This window comes from Sceloporus occidentalis, unplaced genomic scaffold (genome assembly GCF_023333645.1).
Source record: "Sceloporus occidentalis isolate IW3139 unplaced genomic scaffold, rSceOcc1.0.p SCAF_1, whole genome shotgun sequence".
NCBI classification, from domain to species: domain Eukaryota; kingdom Metazoa; phylum Chordata; class Lepidosauria; order Squamata; family Phrynosomatidae; genus Sceloporus; species Sceloporus occidentalis.
Genome location: NW_028316981.1, coordinates 92,374,986 through 92,392,295, shown reverse-complemented (window position 1 = coordinate 92,392,295; position 17,310 = coordinate 92,374,986). Strand labels below are relative to the sequence as shown.

The 17,310-nt window shown below is 40.3% G+C and overlaps 1 protein-coding gene across 2 annotated transcripts in view; it reads right to left on the bottom strand.

Annotated features, from left to right (window-relative positions):
* The window catches only part of GFPT2 (glutamine--fructose-6-phosphate transaminase 2), a 105,221-nt gene that overhangs the window by 4,491 nt on the left and 83,420 nt on the right, over positions 1–17,310 (bottom strand). For both annotated transcript variants that reach the window (XM_089529182.1, XM_089529172.1), the window contains 12 exons: positions 16,511–16,636; positions 15,632–15,690; positions 14,224–14,358; positions 11,390–11,451; positions 11,069–11,148; positions 10,444–10,561; positions 9,881–10,044; positions 8,214–8,309; positions 8,008–8,105; positions 7,598–7,718; positions 2,831–2,988; positions 1,894–2,008 (listed from right to left, as the gene is read on the bottom strand). In XM_089529182.1, the coding sequence (XP_089385308.1) occupies positions 1,894–2,008; positions 2,831–2,988; positions 7,598–7,718; positions 8,008–8,105; positions 8,214–8,309; positions 9,881–10,044; positions 10,444–10,561; positions 11,069–11,148; positions 11,390–11,451; positions 14,224–14,358; positions 15,632–15,690; positions 16,511–16,636 (1,332 nt within the window). The remainder of the gene's footprint in view (positions 1–1,893; positions 2,009–2,830; positions 2,989–7,597; positions 7,719–8,007; positions 8,106–8,213; positions 8,310–9,880; positions 10,045–10,443; positions 10,562–11,068; positions 11,149–11,389; positions 11,452–14,223; positions 14,359–15,631; positions 15,691–16,510; positions 16,637–17,310) is intronic.

Here is a 17,310-nt window from a genome sequence, read left to right as displayed (position 1 = left end):
TCTTATCTTCATTAACTACAAAATCTAATTGATGATACCTTTATTAAGCCAACCAAAGGGCCTTGCCTGATTTTATCACTTTTGCCTGCTGAAGATGCTAGTGAGACTCAACTATTAGCTTAATATTTTTTTTATTTATTTTTAATCTTCTGGTTGTCTCAATAAAGGAATAACTTAAGTGTACTCAAGATTTTATTTAACAGCCAACATGGCTATTCTTATGTGCATTACCTAGTAAAACATCTCCCCCTCCAAAAATGTTCAGCTGCTATTTCAAACTGGATTCACAAAATTTCTTTTGGCAACTCTCAATACTAGCCAACCTAGCGGTTTTAAAACTTCCTGTGATCATACCTATATATATACACATACACACACACACACACACACTCATCCCTCCATATTTGCAGATTTGATATTTGCTGATTTGATTATTCATGTACAGTGGCGCCTCCGCATACGCTGTCTTTTTTTGCGCGGCTTTGAGCATACGTGCTCAAAGCCGCGGGCGCGCGCGGGGCAGAAGGGGCAGCGCGTCCCATTCAATTGAATGGGCGCGCGCGCCCGTTGCGCCCTGTGTGCCGCCGCGCACGAGCCCCATTGGAAACAATGGGGCTCGAGCATAGGCGGAATTCGCCTTACGCGGAGGGATCCGGAACGGATCCCCCGCGTAAGGCGAGGACGGACTGTATTTGATTAATATGTTCTCTCTAGGAATATCTAGGTCCTCCAGTGCAACTCTATGGTCAACTTTAACTAAAAGTTGCACTAAAAGACCTAGAGATTCCTAGAGAGAATACTAGGCATTTGTAGCTCCTCCAGCGCAGTTCTATGGTCAGTGTCTGTAGGACATTGACTACAGAGTTGCACTGGAGGACCTAGAGATCCCTAGAGAGGTGTTCTCTCAGGTACAAACATGATGTTTTTGTTATTTGTGTTTTTTCCATATTCATGGGGGTCTTGTGCCCCTAATCCTAGCGAATATGGAGGGACAAGTGTAATACGTATTTTAAAAACTAACAGTTTAGGAGTTGATTTGAATGCTAACAGGGAATGACCTGAGGCTTAATTAGTCACCAAATGATTCCTTATATTACAGTTGGCCCTCAGTACCAAAATCCATGAATGCTCAAGTCCCATTTTTCCCAATGGCGGTGCAACCACATGGCCATGCCACCATTAGGAACAGCAGAGGTTCTGACCTGGCTCCCAGCTGATGGCTCAGAAGGTCGGAGAAGCTGCTCCTCAAGACCCACTGGGCTGCCTCTGCACCCTCCTCTTTAATAATAATAATAATAATAATAATAATAATAATGATAATGATAATAATGTTTTGAGGTTCTCCAAAACAATGTTATCACTGTAAAATCTGAACAGTTAAAACTAAAAAAGTTATTTTAACTGTAATTATTTATTAGATTTGTACCATGCTCTTCCCCCAGAATGGGATTTTAAAACTGATAAGTGATATACAAATTAAATACTTCAGATATTCTCTATTTACAAAATAGTTTTAAATTTTGCTGGCAGGGGAAGCAAGATCCTTGGCTTAATGCACCCATGCACAGTTTTATCAGTTTGAATACTGAGATAGCAAGCACAAACATTCAGGACATGATTTCATTTTTCAAGATTTAATGTTAGCTCACAGGTTTCCCACTTGTTTTCAAATGTGGGCAGTAAGATGCTAAAACATCAACAACCCTAACTTGTAATAATGTTTTTAAACTATAAAATCATTGTGGGAGGTGGCCTGAAGGTTTAGGACACATTTATGATATCATCTTCAATATGGTCCACACATTCTTTATGTTTAACTTTCTCAGTCTTATGCTTAACTATCACAGTCTAATACATTTCATGTTATTTGAACAACAGCAAAGGCATGCATACCAGGTAATGACTTTAGCCCATTTATGATCTCCTGTCTCCTGTTTTGCAGGGAAATTCTGTCTTCAGACATCATCAGACCAAACATTACAAGAGAGATGAACTGGCTGGTGTAAGCCTGGATATTTAAAAGGAAGAGGGAAAAAAGACATTAATTTGAGAGCTCACTTTCTTGATGCTAGAACTAGGAGTATAACTGCAAGAGGTTTGAGGGACAATTTTTTTTCTCTTAGAACACTCGGGGGGGGGGGGAGATAATAAGGATTGTCAAAAGTAACTGAAATAAAACCACACTATCAACAACTGCAAGTCTACTTCTGGTTTTGTAAAACTGGATACATATTTGTATTTGGGTAGCCCTGTATCCTGTTTGACAAGATGTACTCCTGTAGGCTTTCCAGGAGAGACATGTCATGCTTTTGGGGGCAGAAAAAAGATGGCCTGGAGAGTATGGAAAGGCTGAGGGCCACAAAAATGCCCTGCACTTTGTCCACCTTTGCATTATTGGGATGAATTGGAAAGGGCTGCTGTTCAGAAACAGAGGAATGTTCTGCATTCAGAAGGTTCAGTCCATGGGAAAGATTGTCTGACTCTTCCCTGGGGAGCTGCTGCCAGTTAACTGTAGATAATAATGAGCTAGAAATGTCAGTAGTTTCAACTCTGTATGAGGCAGCTTCTTACAGCAGCAGTGGGAATCATCAGATCATCCTGATCTTGATCAACTGCAACTCCCAGCATTTCTTACCATTGACAATGAGACTAGAGTTTCTAGGACTTGCACTCCAACCACTTCTGAATGGGCCACTTGATACTCATATTCTTACAGTGTCACAAAATACAGCAGCTAGCACAGTGAAACACATATTATGCTGGAACTCCAAGCAGACATGCCAAATTTAAACACAGGGGGAAAGTACCAATGGGAGTGAATGTCAGTTACCTTTGTGCTTGCCACTCCTATCTCAGGTCCTGCATTGATATGTACCCCACAGTCTGTGTCTCTGGATATTGAGCTTCCAACACTATTTGTAATTCCAACTGTCAAAGCTCGGCGTTCCTTGCAGTATCGTAAAGCCATCAGTGTATCAGCAGTTTCCCCTTCAATACAAAAACACATTGGCATTTATCCTTTATTCCAAGCAGGAACACAATCTGTAACTGCTCTATCATATTCAGGGTGGTTAAGACTGATGGAGAAATCATTGCATGGCTGTAAAAAATCAACTCAAAGAAAGACCATATTGAGTTTGAAAACCTTGCCTGCCTGGGATTTACATGTTGTTTCTCCTTGTTTTGTGATGCTGTCAAAGTTTGTAGTTCTTGGTTCATAAAATGATCACTTGACAGTTAATTAAATGTGAGGCAAGCCCAAGTTTACTTTTGGCTTGTGTAGGGAGAGAGGGGTGGGCCAATCCCATCAGGCCTCCCCAAAGGAACTGAGCCCTTCCCAGAAGGCATCTGGCTCCATCCTCCACTCCCTTCCCCTTTTCTGTCATGTCTTCTTAGATTGTAAGCCTGAGGGCAAGGAACCGTCTAATTAAAAGATTCTATGTACAGTGCTATGTAAATTTACAGTGCTATATAAATAAAGCTTAATAATAATAATAGTAAGAACTCCTGTCAGCCTCCCAATAACAATAGCAGTACTAGTGGGAAAGGAAAGCCCCCCCCTCTTTTCTCCTTAATATTAGATACCTAGATTCAAGAGCAAAGGAGTCATGTGGTTCCTTAAAGACTATCACTTACTATAGCATTCTTTTGCAAACTAAAGCCTACTTCACTCAGTATATGTGTAGGTGTTAAGAACATCTTCAGGTGGATATAAACCCTCTGGTAAAACACCAGTGTCATAAGGAGGAAAGGGAAAACTGAAAATTCAATGAAGCCTGAACGTAGGAAAAATATGCAGGGTGATCATTGACAGCATCCAACACTGGTAGTCCTAGCTGCCATCACAGCATTGTAAAGTTATTCCTTGTAGTGAAACAGGAAACTGATATCCTAATTTGTGTCCAAAGAAGCAGAATCAAACTTGTCTGTTAGTTCTAATTTAGTCATTTCACACTAAATCCTTCCTTTGAAATTCCTCTATAGAAGAATGGCCATTTGGTACATAATTTTTTACTCAACTTTTAGAATTAGGGTCTAATTCTATTGGGACCAGCAAAGCAAGATCTGCTAAACATAAAGTGTGCAGCACACTGTTGTGAATTGAAGCCTAGAGCAGAACCACTGCACAACACTCTCATCTTCACTTCAGTGCTAAACTATTATTATATTGTGACCTAAATCAAATGTCAGCTCTTGAAAATTTCTTTCCAGAGGGAGCTGTTTTAAGGGAGCACAAGGGTAATGTAGGGAAGGAAAATTGTCCCCTTGGTTCTGGTGAAAAAAGTACTTATATCAGCAGAACAACAATGGGAGATTCCACTCTTTATATTTATCTAATAGAGAAAATACTATCACAAACTTATACAATAGGAAGTCAGCCTATATCTATGTTTTGACTTTCAAAATATATATTAGAGAGAAGGGGAGGGAGGGAGGGAGGGAGGGAGGGAGAGAGGAAACATTCATGCCTAGTGTGTTTTCACTGCAAACTCTGCCTGAGCTTTTCCTAACAGGAAGTCACCATCAGTAATGGTCACTTTGGTCAAATGATGTTAAGGAGATTCTTAAAATGTGAGCTTCTGTAAATAGAATAGAATAAGTGGGAATGAATGCAATGTTTGCTTAGATGGTATCTTCCATGTCCTGGAATATCCTCATTGCCTAAAGCCTCATTCATTGTCCATTGTTTCTAACAGCAAAGAGAACAAGGCCAGAGCAAAAGCAGCAGAGGGGTAAAAAGAAAGACCAAATCTCAAGCTGGTGCCAACTGGAGAAATTACTGAATTGAAAAGATCTCAATGCATTTTTACAGCATTTCGTCTTGAAAGACAGCAATTCTCTGTTTACCTACTCTAGAAAACTCTTCTTTCAGAGTTTTATTCTCCATTTGGCACCTTTATGTGGAATGTTTTTTATTTGTCTTATCTCTCATACATATATTAGTCCAATTCCAGTCTCCAAGGGAGGAAACCTAATTCCAATTTAACAGCTAAAGTTAATAAGTTATAACTCAAAATGCTATTGTACATTATTATTTTATGTTTTGTTAGCTATTCCTTTTCTACTTTTGTTTCAAACACTGTCACCTAAATGACATGAATTTGTTAAATGTCATTTTATATACACCTATTTTAGGCTACTTGTTAACTCTAAAATAGGAGTGGGCAACTGTATTAACTCTGGGGATACAACACACTTTTCCAAAATACCCAAATGAAACTGTAAGTGGCTGAAAGCCCACCTCTGGTTTTGAGAAATTGGATGGAGAGTGTTAAAGAGCAGGGTGCTTTGCGTATTATTTAAAAGGTAAATCACTTGTTCTTGGAAGCTTTCAGAGCAGTCAATTCATCTTTTGCCAGGAAAAAGGAAGTTCAATGGAACTGGGGGACAAAAAATATCCATAATGGGCTGTTTGCAGCTGCATGACCAAGCTGTACTCGCCCTACTTTTAAGGGTAAAACCAGCACCCTTAATTGAAACTGCAATCTAAGATGGTAACTGCCAGTGTTGCCTAATAAATAGTTGTGCCTTATCTGTATTTTTGCTGGTGCATACTATGTCTCTAACACAGCTCTTCCACTAGAGGCGGGACTAATCTCTATCAAGGCTTGGGCCTGGATTCTAATGCATAACTATTGATTGAAACTTAAATCCTACCTTGTGGATTGGCCCTGTTGACCTGAGTGGACTCTTATTACTCCTCTTGGAAACAAATGTTGAACAAAAAGGTATCCTTATGTAAATTCTCACATAATTTTTTACTACAAATGGGATATCAGAGGGCCAAATAAACAGCGTATATGAGATATAGAATGGCAAAACTACTGGTGCCAAATTAGAAGCCTGCCAGTACTGGCAACATATTTTGTTAGTCCTAAATCTCTCACTGTTTTAACACTTCCCAAATTCACATAAGCTTTCTCTGTGGTACATCTTAATGTAATTCCAGCAGCTGTACTGGATGGCAATTTTTTAAAAAAACAAAACACCTCCATACGATAAATGTATTTGTGCCTGTACAAATATAGACATAGAGACTCTACACCATGTCTTACTACACTGCCCATTTAAACAAGACATCTATTGTAATTTAATCACTCCAATGCTATAAAAGTGTCCAAATAGTTTGGGGGATTTTACCTATCACTTCTGTTTGATGATTCAGATACACAAATTACAGAGATAGTTGCCAGGTACTGTGCCTCTGCCATTATTACTCATAGACAAATATTATGGCACAAGATTTAGGATTTTTGGACTTGGAATGCTTAATATTTCAATTTAAGTAACTGTGTGGGTGTGTGTGTTTGTATTTTATATCCTGGTTTATGTTTTGGTTTATGACTGTAAATAAATTATGCTTTTGATGATGCCAGTTGTGTCTTATCTGTTCACAAAAACTTACTGATTTTAGCAAACATAAAAAAAAAAACATAACTGAGGTTACCGACATGTCTTCAAAACAACCTTCAGGCAAAACTCACTTGCAGTCACAGTGAAAGAATCCTTGCACAAGGATGGCAATGGGAATTCTTCCAGTGGTGGGAGCAGATGGCCTACAAACCTGAGCCAGGGAAAAGCACTGCTGCCCACAGATAAGGAGTTTACCATCTTGGTAGAGACACAGAATCATAGAGTTGGAAGAGACCACAAGGGCCATCCAGTCCAACCCCCCTGCCATGCAGGAAATCTCAATCAAAGCATCCCCGACAGATGGTCATCCAGCCTCTGTTTAAAGATCTCCAAGGAAGGAGACTCCACTACACTCCGAGGGAGTTTGTTCCACTGTCGAGAGAGTGTATTCCATTGTCAAACAGCTCTTACTGTCAGGAAGTTCCTCCTAATGTTGAGGTGGAATCTCTTTTCCTGTAGCTTGCATCCATTGTTCTGTGTTCTAGTCTCTGGAGCAGCAGAAAACAAGCTTGCTCCATCCTCATTGTGACACTCCTTCAAATACTTCAAACAGTGCTATCATATCACCCCTTAACTGCCTCTTAATCAGGTAAAAAGTAAGGGGCTGGTCATAGCAGCTACTCAACCCAGGCCCCAGGATGCAATCATGTATAATGGCAAATATTCGACTATAAGTTGACCTCATATATAAATTGAGGCCAGGTTTTGGGGCAAATATTATGGATTTTGCATGACCTGTGGATAATCAAGGGTAAAACTTGGAGGCTCCTTCAATGTGTGTATGTGTGCATACAGCAAGAGGGACTCTAATTGAGGCTTTTTGCTTCAGCATTTCAACTATGGTTTCACCCTTGACTCCCCAGAGAGCGAGGAGAGGAGAAAGACTCTGTTTGTTTAACAGCAATCAGTCATTCAGGACTCTTTCTGCTTGGCTCAAGTAAAAAAGAAATTCTTTCACCACCGCATGGCAAAATCAGAAAGAGCTGCTATCACATTACCATACTGACTCGTAAATAAGTTGACTTGAGATTTTGGGGTCAATTTTGGGCGCATAAAGGTTTAGACCCATAGATGAGTACATACAGTAACCATAATCAAAGTTGCTTCAGAACCATTTACTGGCCTATGAAGATCCAAAATCCAAAATGAAAAGCTTTCTGTATCAGGGAAACAACACACTCACCTGACTGGCTGATAAAAAAACACACATCATCTCGAAATACAGGAGTATTCCGATCCAGAAAATCACTGGCAAGTTCCACCATCACAGGTAGTTCAGTCAGTTCTTCCAACACTTGGCGGGTCTGTTATCAATATGAAGACAAGAAATACTGTCATCTTCAGATTAGTTGAGATTGATGGATTAGCACAGTAAAGCAAAATTAAACATTTAATCACTTTTGGAAACACAACTATCAGTTTAACAGCAGCTCTGAATGAAAATTTTAGTTTAAAGGAGGACATCCCAGAAATATAATAGAAAATGTGAACACATCATTAAAAAATAACTAAATTCACACAGTTATACTCTCAAGAGTCTTCCTAGAAAACACTCATATTCAAGATTCATATTCAAGTTCGTATTGAACTTACAGCTACTGCAGCATGATAACTGGTTCCGCAACCAATAATGATCAGTCGTCTGCATCTTCTGATTTCTTTCAAGTGATCCTTTAAGCCACCTAAAAGAACTATAGTTTCCACAAAACAGAAACAAGAAAATAATTTAGTTCAGCTCAGTAGCAATTATCAAAGAGCAGTGGTAATGTTGAGAGAGAAGTGAAGTTTCTCCAAGATACCTGTGTTGGTCTCAAAGTTTACTCTTCCTCTCATAGTATTAAAAACAGATTCTGGTTGTTCAAATATCTCCTTCTGCATGAAAGCACTGAAGTTCCCTGTTTTTACAAAATATGATCAGTTAGTTTCAGTGATTTTCTAATTAGTACTGTTTAAACAAGGATGATATTTACAGGAAAATAACCAGGGATAGATAGGCAATTTCAGCAGGACATGGAACTGCTGCTAGTGAAAGTATAAGCAAAATGGCAGTAAGTGGTAAGGCCAATTTACTCCACTCTGTATATTTAATATTCCTCTGCAGTAGCCATGCTTAATTATGAAAGTGAATCATGACAGACTTGTGATAAAAATACAAATGAAATCATTAACAGAATAACTTAGCATAACTTTTATCAAAACAGCACAACCACTCACATTATGAAATACACTCTCTGGACATATTTGTCAGGTTAATAGATTATGAGACCCAACTTGTGTAGTGGTTTGGGTATTGGACTAGGACTCTGGAAACCAAGGTTCAAATCCCCACTCAGTCATGGAAGCCCAATGAATAACCTTGAGCAAGTCACGCTCTCTCAGCCTCAGATAAAGGCAAAAGTAACCCCCTAGCTGGATACATCTTGTCAAGAAAACCCCATGATAGGTTTCCCTTAGGATTGCTGTAAGTCAGAAACAATTTGAAAGCACACAACAACAACTTTTCTATTAAAAAACTTCCTTATTTGCACAGACATTTCTTATCCAATGAATTTTCTCCTGGAAATATTTTATAGACTATTCTTGCTTGCTATTTGTGTCTTTTTAATTGTTTTAATTTGTAATTGTGATTACAAATAATCTTGAAGGCCTGAAAGGGCAATAATAGATTTTTAAATAAAATCACACTCATATTTTAAAAAAGAGTTAAGATGAGGCATACTGTAGCACATGTATGCCGGATGGTTTTAATACCTACAAAGTCAGTTCTCAGATCTGGAAGCACACATTCCATACTGTTTCCCATAGCTGAGGTTTGAACAGAAACATATCTAGGTTCCCACTTCCCATGGGGGGGGGGGGGGGCTCTCTTTATAAGCCATTTATGACAGGTTCCCTCCCCACACCAGCCTTGCACTTCCAACCACCATGCTCCTATCACTTAACCTTCCCATTTTACCTTTAAGATCCCTCCCTGGTTCTGGTATTTGGGCCATAAAGTGACCACGCTTAGGTGTCGGGTTCATTTTGGTAAGGCATGACCAATTCCCCTTATTCTTGCAAATATATATAAACAGAGATGTGGAAAATATAGGAGTGATGATTATTATATAACAAGTAAGTTAAACAATGAGCATTTCATTGGCTCCATACACAGAATGCAGAATCTTAGTTAAAACAAAGTACCACTTTTCCCTGACTTCTTTCCACATTCTCAACTTCCATCAAACCAAAGTTCTTATCCTGATCTTATCCGTTCCTAGCCCTATCATTTATCTCTTCCTAACTCAGGCTATCTTGATCTTACTCATCCCTATCTTGAACTGTTCCTACCTAACACATTAAAAACACAATCTTCTAGTTTTCTGTCCTTTCCTCCATAAGACGCCCTATAGCATTCTTGGTTCCACTCTTGTTTGCCAAGTTCCCCTTCTCACACTCCTATATTTGTGAGGTTGCTTGGCCTTACCTTTCATAATTTGCTGAAGTTCCATTTGCAAAGTCTGTATGGCTCGAGATGGGTCATCACTGGCTGAACGTTCTAACCGGTGAATAGAAAGTTTCCCTTCAGCAACTGCTGCAATATCATCATCTTCTAGAAAAATTACTCTGTTGGTATGCTCAATTATGGCACTAGAAAAAACAGAAACAAATACAGATGAGTTCCAGAATTTCCAATGCAGCACAGGGTTGTTCTGTGTCGATGCACTACCTAGTTCTGACTAACAGCATGCAGTTGGGAATTTGCAAAGTCTACCTGCATTCTAAAGGTCCTAGATACTGCTAACACACAGTCACTACAAGCAACACACACATAATTCTGTTTTGTTCCCCAACCCGTCTTCATACACAGTACTGTGCTGAGTATGTTCTAGTTGCATCCTAGCTGAGCACTTAGCACAAGGGCCCAGGATAGTCCGTACAGGCACATGCTAAGGAGTTAACAGCAGCAGCCACCATCAATAAATTAAATTTCTCTATAAATTAGGCAAAATCAAACCAGTACTACTAATGTGATATCATTTCAGTCACCTTGCATCTGAAGCAAAGAAAAATTCAACCGCTTTATCTCCGACCGCATGAAGGCAGGTAGAACTATCCAGTCGTTTCATTCGTGTTTTGCATATGATCTTTACATTTTCAATATTACCTATCAATTGGAAGGGGGAAGGAAAAAAGGACCATATCCATGATTTATTGTTTATATCAGTTTAAAACACAGTAGTATAACAAGTGTATTGAATGTATATAGCCAAGAATCAGGGCTGTCACCTCATGGAGGGAACAAGAAGATATATTCAGCTCATTGATTTAACTGGGAGAAATTTAAACACAGGCTCAATATTGCCTTAAATCTACCTCATCTGCTTATCAGAATTTCAACTGAAGTCCTTTTTGTAATTCACAATGATATACTGACTTCCATTGTCCTGTACTTGCTAAACACAGTCAGACATTATTTTTAAAAACTGGATATACTTTCGGTTGTCATTTCTATCAACAAGGATCCCTTTTGAGCACCCAGGGCCTGCTGTGTAATACAGAAACAGCTAAATCTCTCTTCGTGGGGCTTCTAGTGACAGATTTTTATTTCAATTGAGCCTACAAATGAACTATCCTATTGTGTAATCAGTTGCTAACAGCTTTAACAACTTACACGTTCTATATAAAATTGGAATTTCTTCAGTGGAAAGCTTAGATTCACTGCGAACTCCAATAAGCAGAGGACTCCCTCTCCTGTCAAGCAATGGAAAAACAGGTACGGTTATATATGTTTCATGAAAAACAGGACCTACAGCCATTACTGTTTCTAAGAAAAAGATCCATCTAGGACCCTTCCTAGGAAAGTCTTATGTGCTGATAGAAACCAGACTCTGTTACTATGCAACCATCTCTTGATTATCAAAAATTTTACTGTTATACATTTGCAGCAGATGTGCTGCTTTGTACATATTGTGCAGCAACCCACTTTACTAACCTGGTAGCAACAGCTTCCCCAGGGTAATGGACACTTTTGAAAACAAGAGCAAAAGCCCCTTCCTGGGAAGGAAGAAAATATAGGTTAATGGTTAAAAGGATGGGACAATAGTAACAATATTTGGGGGTTGGAGAGGGTAAAATAATGCATTAGCACTCTCTTTCAAGGGGAAAAACCACACAGAATATGGATGAAACCGAAAGCCTATATTGTCCTGCTGTTTTTTCTCACATAGTCCTAACAGATTAGCTATGAGAAAGCCACAGACAAAACACAAGTGCAAAAGCACTGTCCTCTCATTTTCCCTAGCAATTAGTATTCAAAGGTAACTACTGCTAACAGGGGAGTTAACACATAGTCCTCAAAACTACTAGCCACTGACTATCATGAATTTGTCTTTTAAAGCCATCCAAATTGGTAGTTGTCACTACATCTTCTAGTACCCAATTCCATACTATGTGAAGTAATAAACTCAATGGTTAAAGAGGTCTAGACATCTATGCAGTTTCTTTTAGCACTGTGTAGGATCTAGTCTTTTGTCAACTGTGATGGAAGGGAAGAAATGATGAATGGAAAAAACTGTGACTTTTTCAGAAGAGAAAAATATTACTAGAAATGCTGCTGTTAATGTATCTCATCAAACTGTATAGCTTACTTTAACTTGCAGCCACAAGGTAAGTAGTATATTTTCATTAAGAATGAAAGCAAAGTATAACTAGGCACTAGAAGTCATTTCTTTTTAACGTTCCAGACCAAACGAAATTCATAAGAAACCGTACAAATGTTAACTGTATTTAAGAAAAGCAGAGCCCTGGTGGTGCAGTGGTTAAATGCCTGTACTGCAGCCACTCACTCAAAACCATGTTTGCGAGTTCAGTCTCAGCCAGGGGGCTCAAGCTTGACTCAGACTTGCATCCTTCCAAGGTGGCTAAAACGAGTACCCAGATTTTGGGGGGCAATTAACTTACAGTTGTAAACCGCTTAGACCTTGGAGATTACCACATATCGTTCTCAGAACGTTCTGCACGTAACGTGATGAGAACGTTCCTGGAACGGATATTACCGCATTGAGTAAACTGGAACGTGATCAGAACGTGATTGGAACGCATTTTACCGCACAGCGCTTCCTTTTTCTTGAAACTGTTCTCAGAACGGTTTGCTGTATTACGTTTTGTGGGCTGTGTTCTGATGACGTCGCCACTCAGTGGTTGGACGGCTCGGGAGAGGCGCTGCTCCCAGGAAAGAGGAAAAAGGGAGGCTTGGGGCATGGAGTTCGCCTCTCGAGTCCCTCGGCTTACTGAAATCCCTCACCTCCCTTCCTCATAGGAATCAATCCAAAAACGGAGTTTAAAAGAAGCAGAGAGCCCTATGGGTCTTCATCTGGGGAGGCAGAGGTTGCCTGGCTATGGGGATGTCCTGCCATCTCTCTCTCTCCCCTCTTTCCCCATAGGAATCAATCCAAAAACGGAGTTTAAAATCTCTCCCAGATGCAGACCCAAAGGGCTCTTCTCTGCTCCTTTTAAACTCAGTTTTTGGATTGATTTCTATGGGGAAGGAAGGTGGGGGATTTCAGTAAGCCTAGGGACTCTGGCCGGGAGAGTGCTTCTCAGCCTCACTGAGAAGTCTTCCCTCCGAAGATTCCCTTGTGAGGGAAGGAAGGCAAGCGCCCCCCCCCCCAGCTTGTTTTCCCTCCGAAGGGAGTCTGAGGATTCTCTTGGGAGGGAAGGAAGGCAAGCCCCTATAAAACGTTGGGGCTTCATATGCTGGCATATGTTTGAAGAAAATAGGATAAAACCTATGTAACTTCATGGGCCAAGGGCAGAGTCCCCTCCTTGGCAGCCTGGGCTTTAAGGGAGCACCACGGAGGTCCCTTCAAGCGGAGGGAAAGGGAGGGGACTGAACCAAGGGCAGAGCCCCGGCAGCCATTGCAGCTCTTTAAACCGGTTAGAAAAGAAGAGTCCTCTGCTGTCATCCCATTTCCCCTTTTTGGCAGCTTGACACCCTTTTGCTCCTGTGTGTGTGCATGTAATGTGTGCCTTCAGGTTGTGAGCTTCCCTCCCCGCTTTAACTCTTGTCTGGCTCTTTGCTATGGAATTCTGGGAGTTGTTTGCTTGCTTTTGTGTGGTGCTCCAAACAGAGGAGCTTTTGTGGGTTCCCTCCTGGAGGGAAGGAGGAGAAGGTCCTGGGCATCCCTGCCTCCTGCATTGTGACAGCACAGGAGCCCCACTGGACATGACACTAGAGGCCCCCGCAGAAGCAGCCAGACCCTCTCCCTCTTGCTCTCTGCTCTGGTCTCCTCTTTCCCTCTCTCTTTCTCTCTCTTTCCCTGCTTTCCTCTTCTCTTCCTTGTCCCACCTTTCCTCCCTTTTTCCTTCCTTCCCTCCCTCCTTCTTCCCCCCCCTCTCTCTCTCACACACACACACCTTCCCTCACTGCAGTCGCTGGCCTGCCTGCCTCCCTGCCTGTCATTCTTTCAGCCAATCAGGAGACGGAGAAATGAGAGAACGGATTTGAGAACGGATAAGAATACCGCACAGACCTCTGTTGGAATGTTCTCATCACGTTACAGCTCTCTGGGAACACATTCAATCCGTACCCTCCTGAACACATTTAGAACGTTCTCAGAACCCGATTGGAACACATACGTGCGGTATTCTTAAATGTGTTCCGTTCTCATCACGTTCTGAGAATGTTCTCAGAACGCAGTGCGGTAATCTCCTTTGTTAGTTTAGTATGAAGCAGTATATAAATGAAGCTGTTTGTTTTGTTTTTGTTTTGCTTTCTCTTTAACATTTTTGATTATAAGGAATAAAGAGTTATGATTTTTCACTCACCAGTTGCTGAATGACTCTTTCAACCAAGGTAGAAAAACTAATATCTTCAGTCTCTCTGTTATCATACACATATTTGATTAACTTTGGTATGGTTTCAGTATCGGTTTCAGATTCAAATTCATACCCTTTGGTCTCCTAGAATGTTTTAAAAGAAACATTAGATCTAGATTTCTTATGTAAGGCCGCAAGAGTGAAGAACAATATTCCACTTGGATGCTAAATTCTAACTGGTAAAATCTTGAGAACTACATTCCAGCACTTGGGTCTTGGAGCAGAGTAGGCAACATAAAATGTAATTCTTATAAATTTAAATATTTTGTTACCAAAGATATGAAACACAGCAAAATTCTAGGCATCCCTACTCAGGAATAAACCCAAGAGCAACCAAGTCTGAGTTATTATATGAGGTATTTAGAGTTTAATACTTTTACATAATATCTTATTACCAATCATTGGTCAGAAAAAGAAGCTATGCACAAGGCACAGGTTCTCAGTCTCTGATCTACAGCCTTGATCACCATTGCTATCATTCAGAAAGTTTAACAAAATCCTGACAGTAGATAGAAATATTTCACTTAACATTCAGTTTCCAAAAGCTTTAAAATAAAATTGTTTCATAAGTCATCAGGCTAATTCCTGTGAGTTTCCAGTCTAATCCCTACCAGGAAATGTATTGTGCTACTGCATAATGAGGTATTCAAGTTACCCAGTTCTCTAGATCAGTGACTGGGAATCATATTGGGATACCACCCCCTGGGGGCAGTGGAAAGATCCAAAGGGGCAGTGAGGGGAAAGGGGGAGGCAGGGACGAAACATGGGCTGGTGGTGGGGGCTTCATTCAGAGTACTGGCATGGAAGAAAGACAATGGCAACCAGTTGCTTTTAGAACCATAGTGGGGATGAGGATTGCATGGAATTTCTCTTTTCAGCATCTCATAAAACTACCATGCATTCTCATTGATCACTTTGTGTGGTTGTGTCTCCCATTCTTTGGCTGTCCATACAAGCTCTGTGGTACCATTTTAGGATAGACTGACTCGCAGGGTGATGGGTACAAAGGAAGCAATGAATTTGTGGTACAACTGTAGACATACTATCAAGAAATGGGCAGTGTGGATCACTAGGGTTGTTGCCTGAGAAGAAAGTGGCTGGTAATCTGAAAAGCTATTGGGACCACTGGTCTAGATCTTTCTCATCTAGGAGTGAGGGAAGGGCTGAGGAAAGGCCACAACCTACTCCTGCAGGAACTGAGTCTGGAACTAAGTGTCATCATGTGCTGGTAAAACTAATGGCAGGCTAGAACAGATTCTTCCACTGGAGTTGCAGCGCAAAGTGCAAAATGTAATGATACCACAGCTCTGGAATAGCCAACAAATATTACTGAGTTGTTTTGTTGTTATCAGCTTACCAAAAACTTCCTTAGGTCTTTGTAATTTGTAATAATCCCATTATGGATAACAACAAACTCTGAAAGGAAGGAATAAGAAAAAAAAAGAGTTTAGGAGTATATCACGAACCCTTAATTCAAAATATGGTTTTAAAAAAAAATTAGAGCATTCAAAATGGATAGTACTCAACACTCCTATTTTTAATTCTTTTAGCAACTGCATCAGATACCAAGTCACCATGACTTGCCTTTGGGCTGTGAAACAGAGTGTTTTAAAAGTTTATCAGACGCCTTATCTTCTGTCACACTCTCGTCGTGTAAACGTCAACAATCTGCGATGGGAGCCTCCTGGTGGGTTCACGGATGGCGCTAAGCTTCCATTTTTGTCATGGAAGCATTATCGTAAGTGTTTTTAAAAGGGCCCCTTTTTAATAATGATTTAATCCGTTATTTAAAAGGGCCTTTTTTAAAACACTTATGATAATGCTTCCATGATGAAAACAGAAGCGTAGCACCATCCGCGATCCCACCAGGAGGCTCCAATCACAGATCGGTGATGTTTACGTGATGGGAGCATGGCGGAAGGTAAGGCTATCAGACGCCTTTATCAAACTCCATATTCTCTGTTGAGTATTTTTATCTGAATAACTTTTTTGAATGGAGGCTTGCTGATAAAGGGTATTCTGGCACCAGTGGCTTCTGATCTCCAACTTTCAAGGGTCAAATGTAAACCCACAAAATTCCTGTATGTTGACTTTCACTGTTATAACCAATCTTATCTAAACTGCACAAACAAGTAATGGCAGTCCAGTGGTTTCAAAGCCTATTTTGGGCAATTTCTATTCAAACACAACTCAGGGTTTTGTTTTTTCAATTTTTAAAAAAATGCAAGTTACCTACCATTACTTTTATCTGACCGTTGTGGGTGGCTATTCACGGCATTTGGTGCTCCATGAGTTGCCCACCGAGTGTGAGCAATGCCAAAATGTGTCTCAAAATCTGCCTTTAGGTCCAAACCCTCTTGTTCTATGTAGATAAAACACACACACATACAATGAGGCACTTTGAAGTCAAAATACAGAAACAAAAGCATATATTAATAGAATTCTTAAATTTTGAATCTTTTGGATTATAAAACGGTTTGAGATTTGCTCTATTTCTAAGGCCAGTTTCTGACTGGAAGCTGTGCTTAAACTCAGCTCTGCTCTGTTATAAGAGAGGAAAGCATCATGGCCTGGTGATCCCTATCAGTTTGCCCTTGCCAACTTCAGGTCTCTGCTCTTTTTTTTTTTTTAATTTGACTTTTGAGGATTTCAACAGCATAGAAATGACTTACAATAACAAACTAGATGAGGAGGGAGGCATAAGAGCAGGCACCTGAAATGCCAAGACATACATGTAAGGAAATTAGCTGTCCTAATCATTTCACTCCATCATCTTGCCACATCATTCTGGCACAAACTAGGCTGTGCTTTGTATGTTTTTGGATGCAAACCACTATAGAGCTCTTTAATATTGTCAATCCAATCATTATTTTCCTCTCCTCTCTTCTCTCAATCCCCCAGTCCCTTCCCCTTGCCACAAGCCTTAGCTCCTTAGGGAGCACACCAGGAGCATGGTTTTGGTCTAAAGTGTAACATTCCTTGATTATTGAGCACAATCCTAAAGCTAAGGTCCCTCATCTGAGTACTCATTTTGTC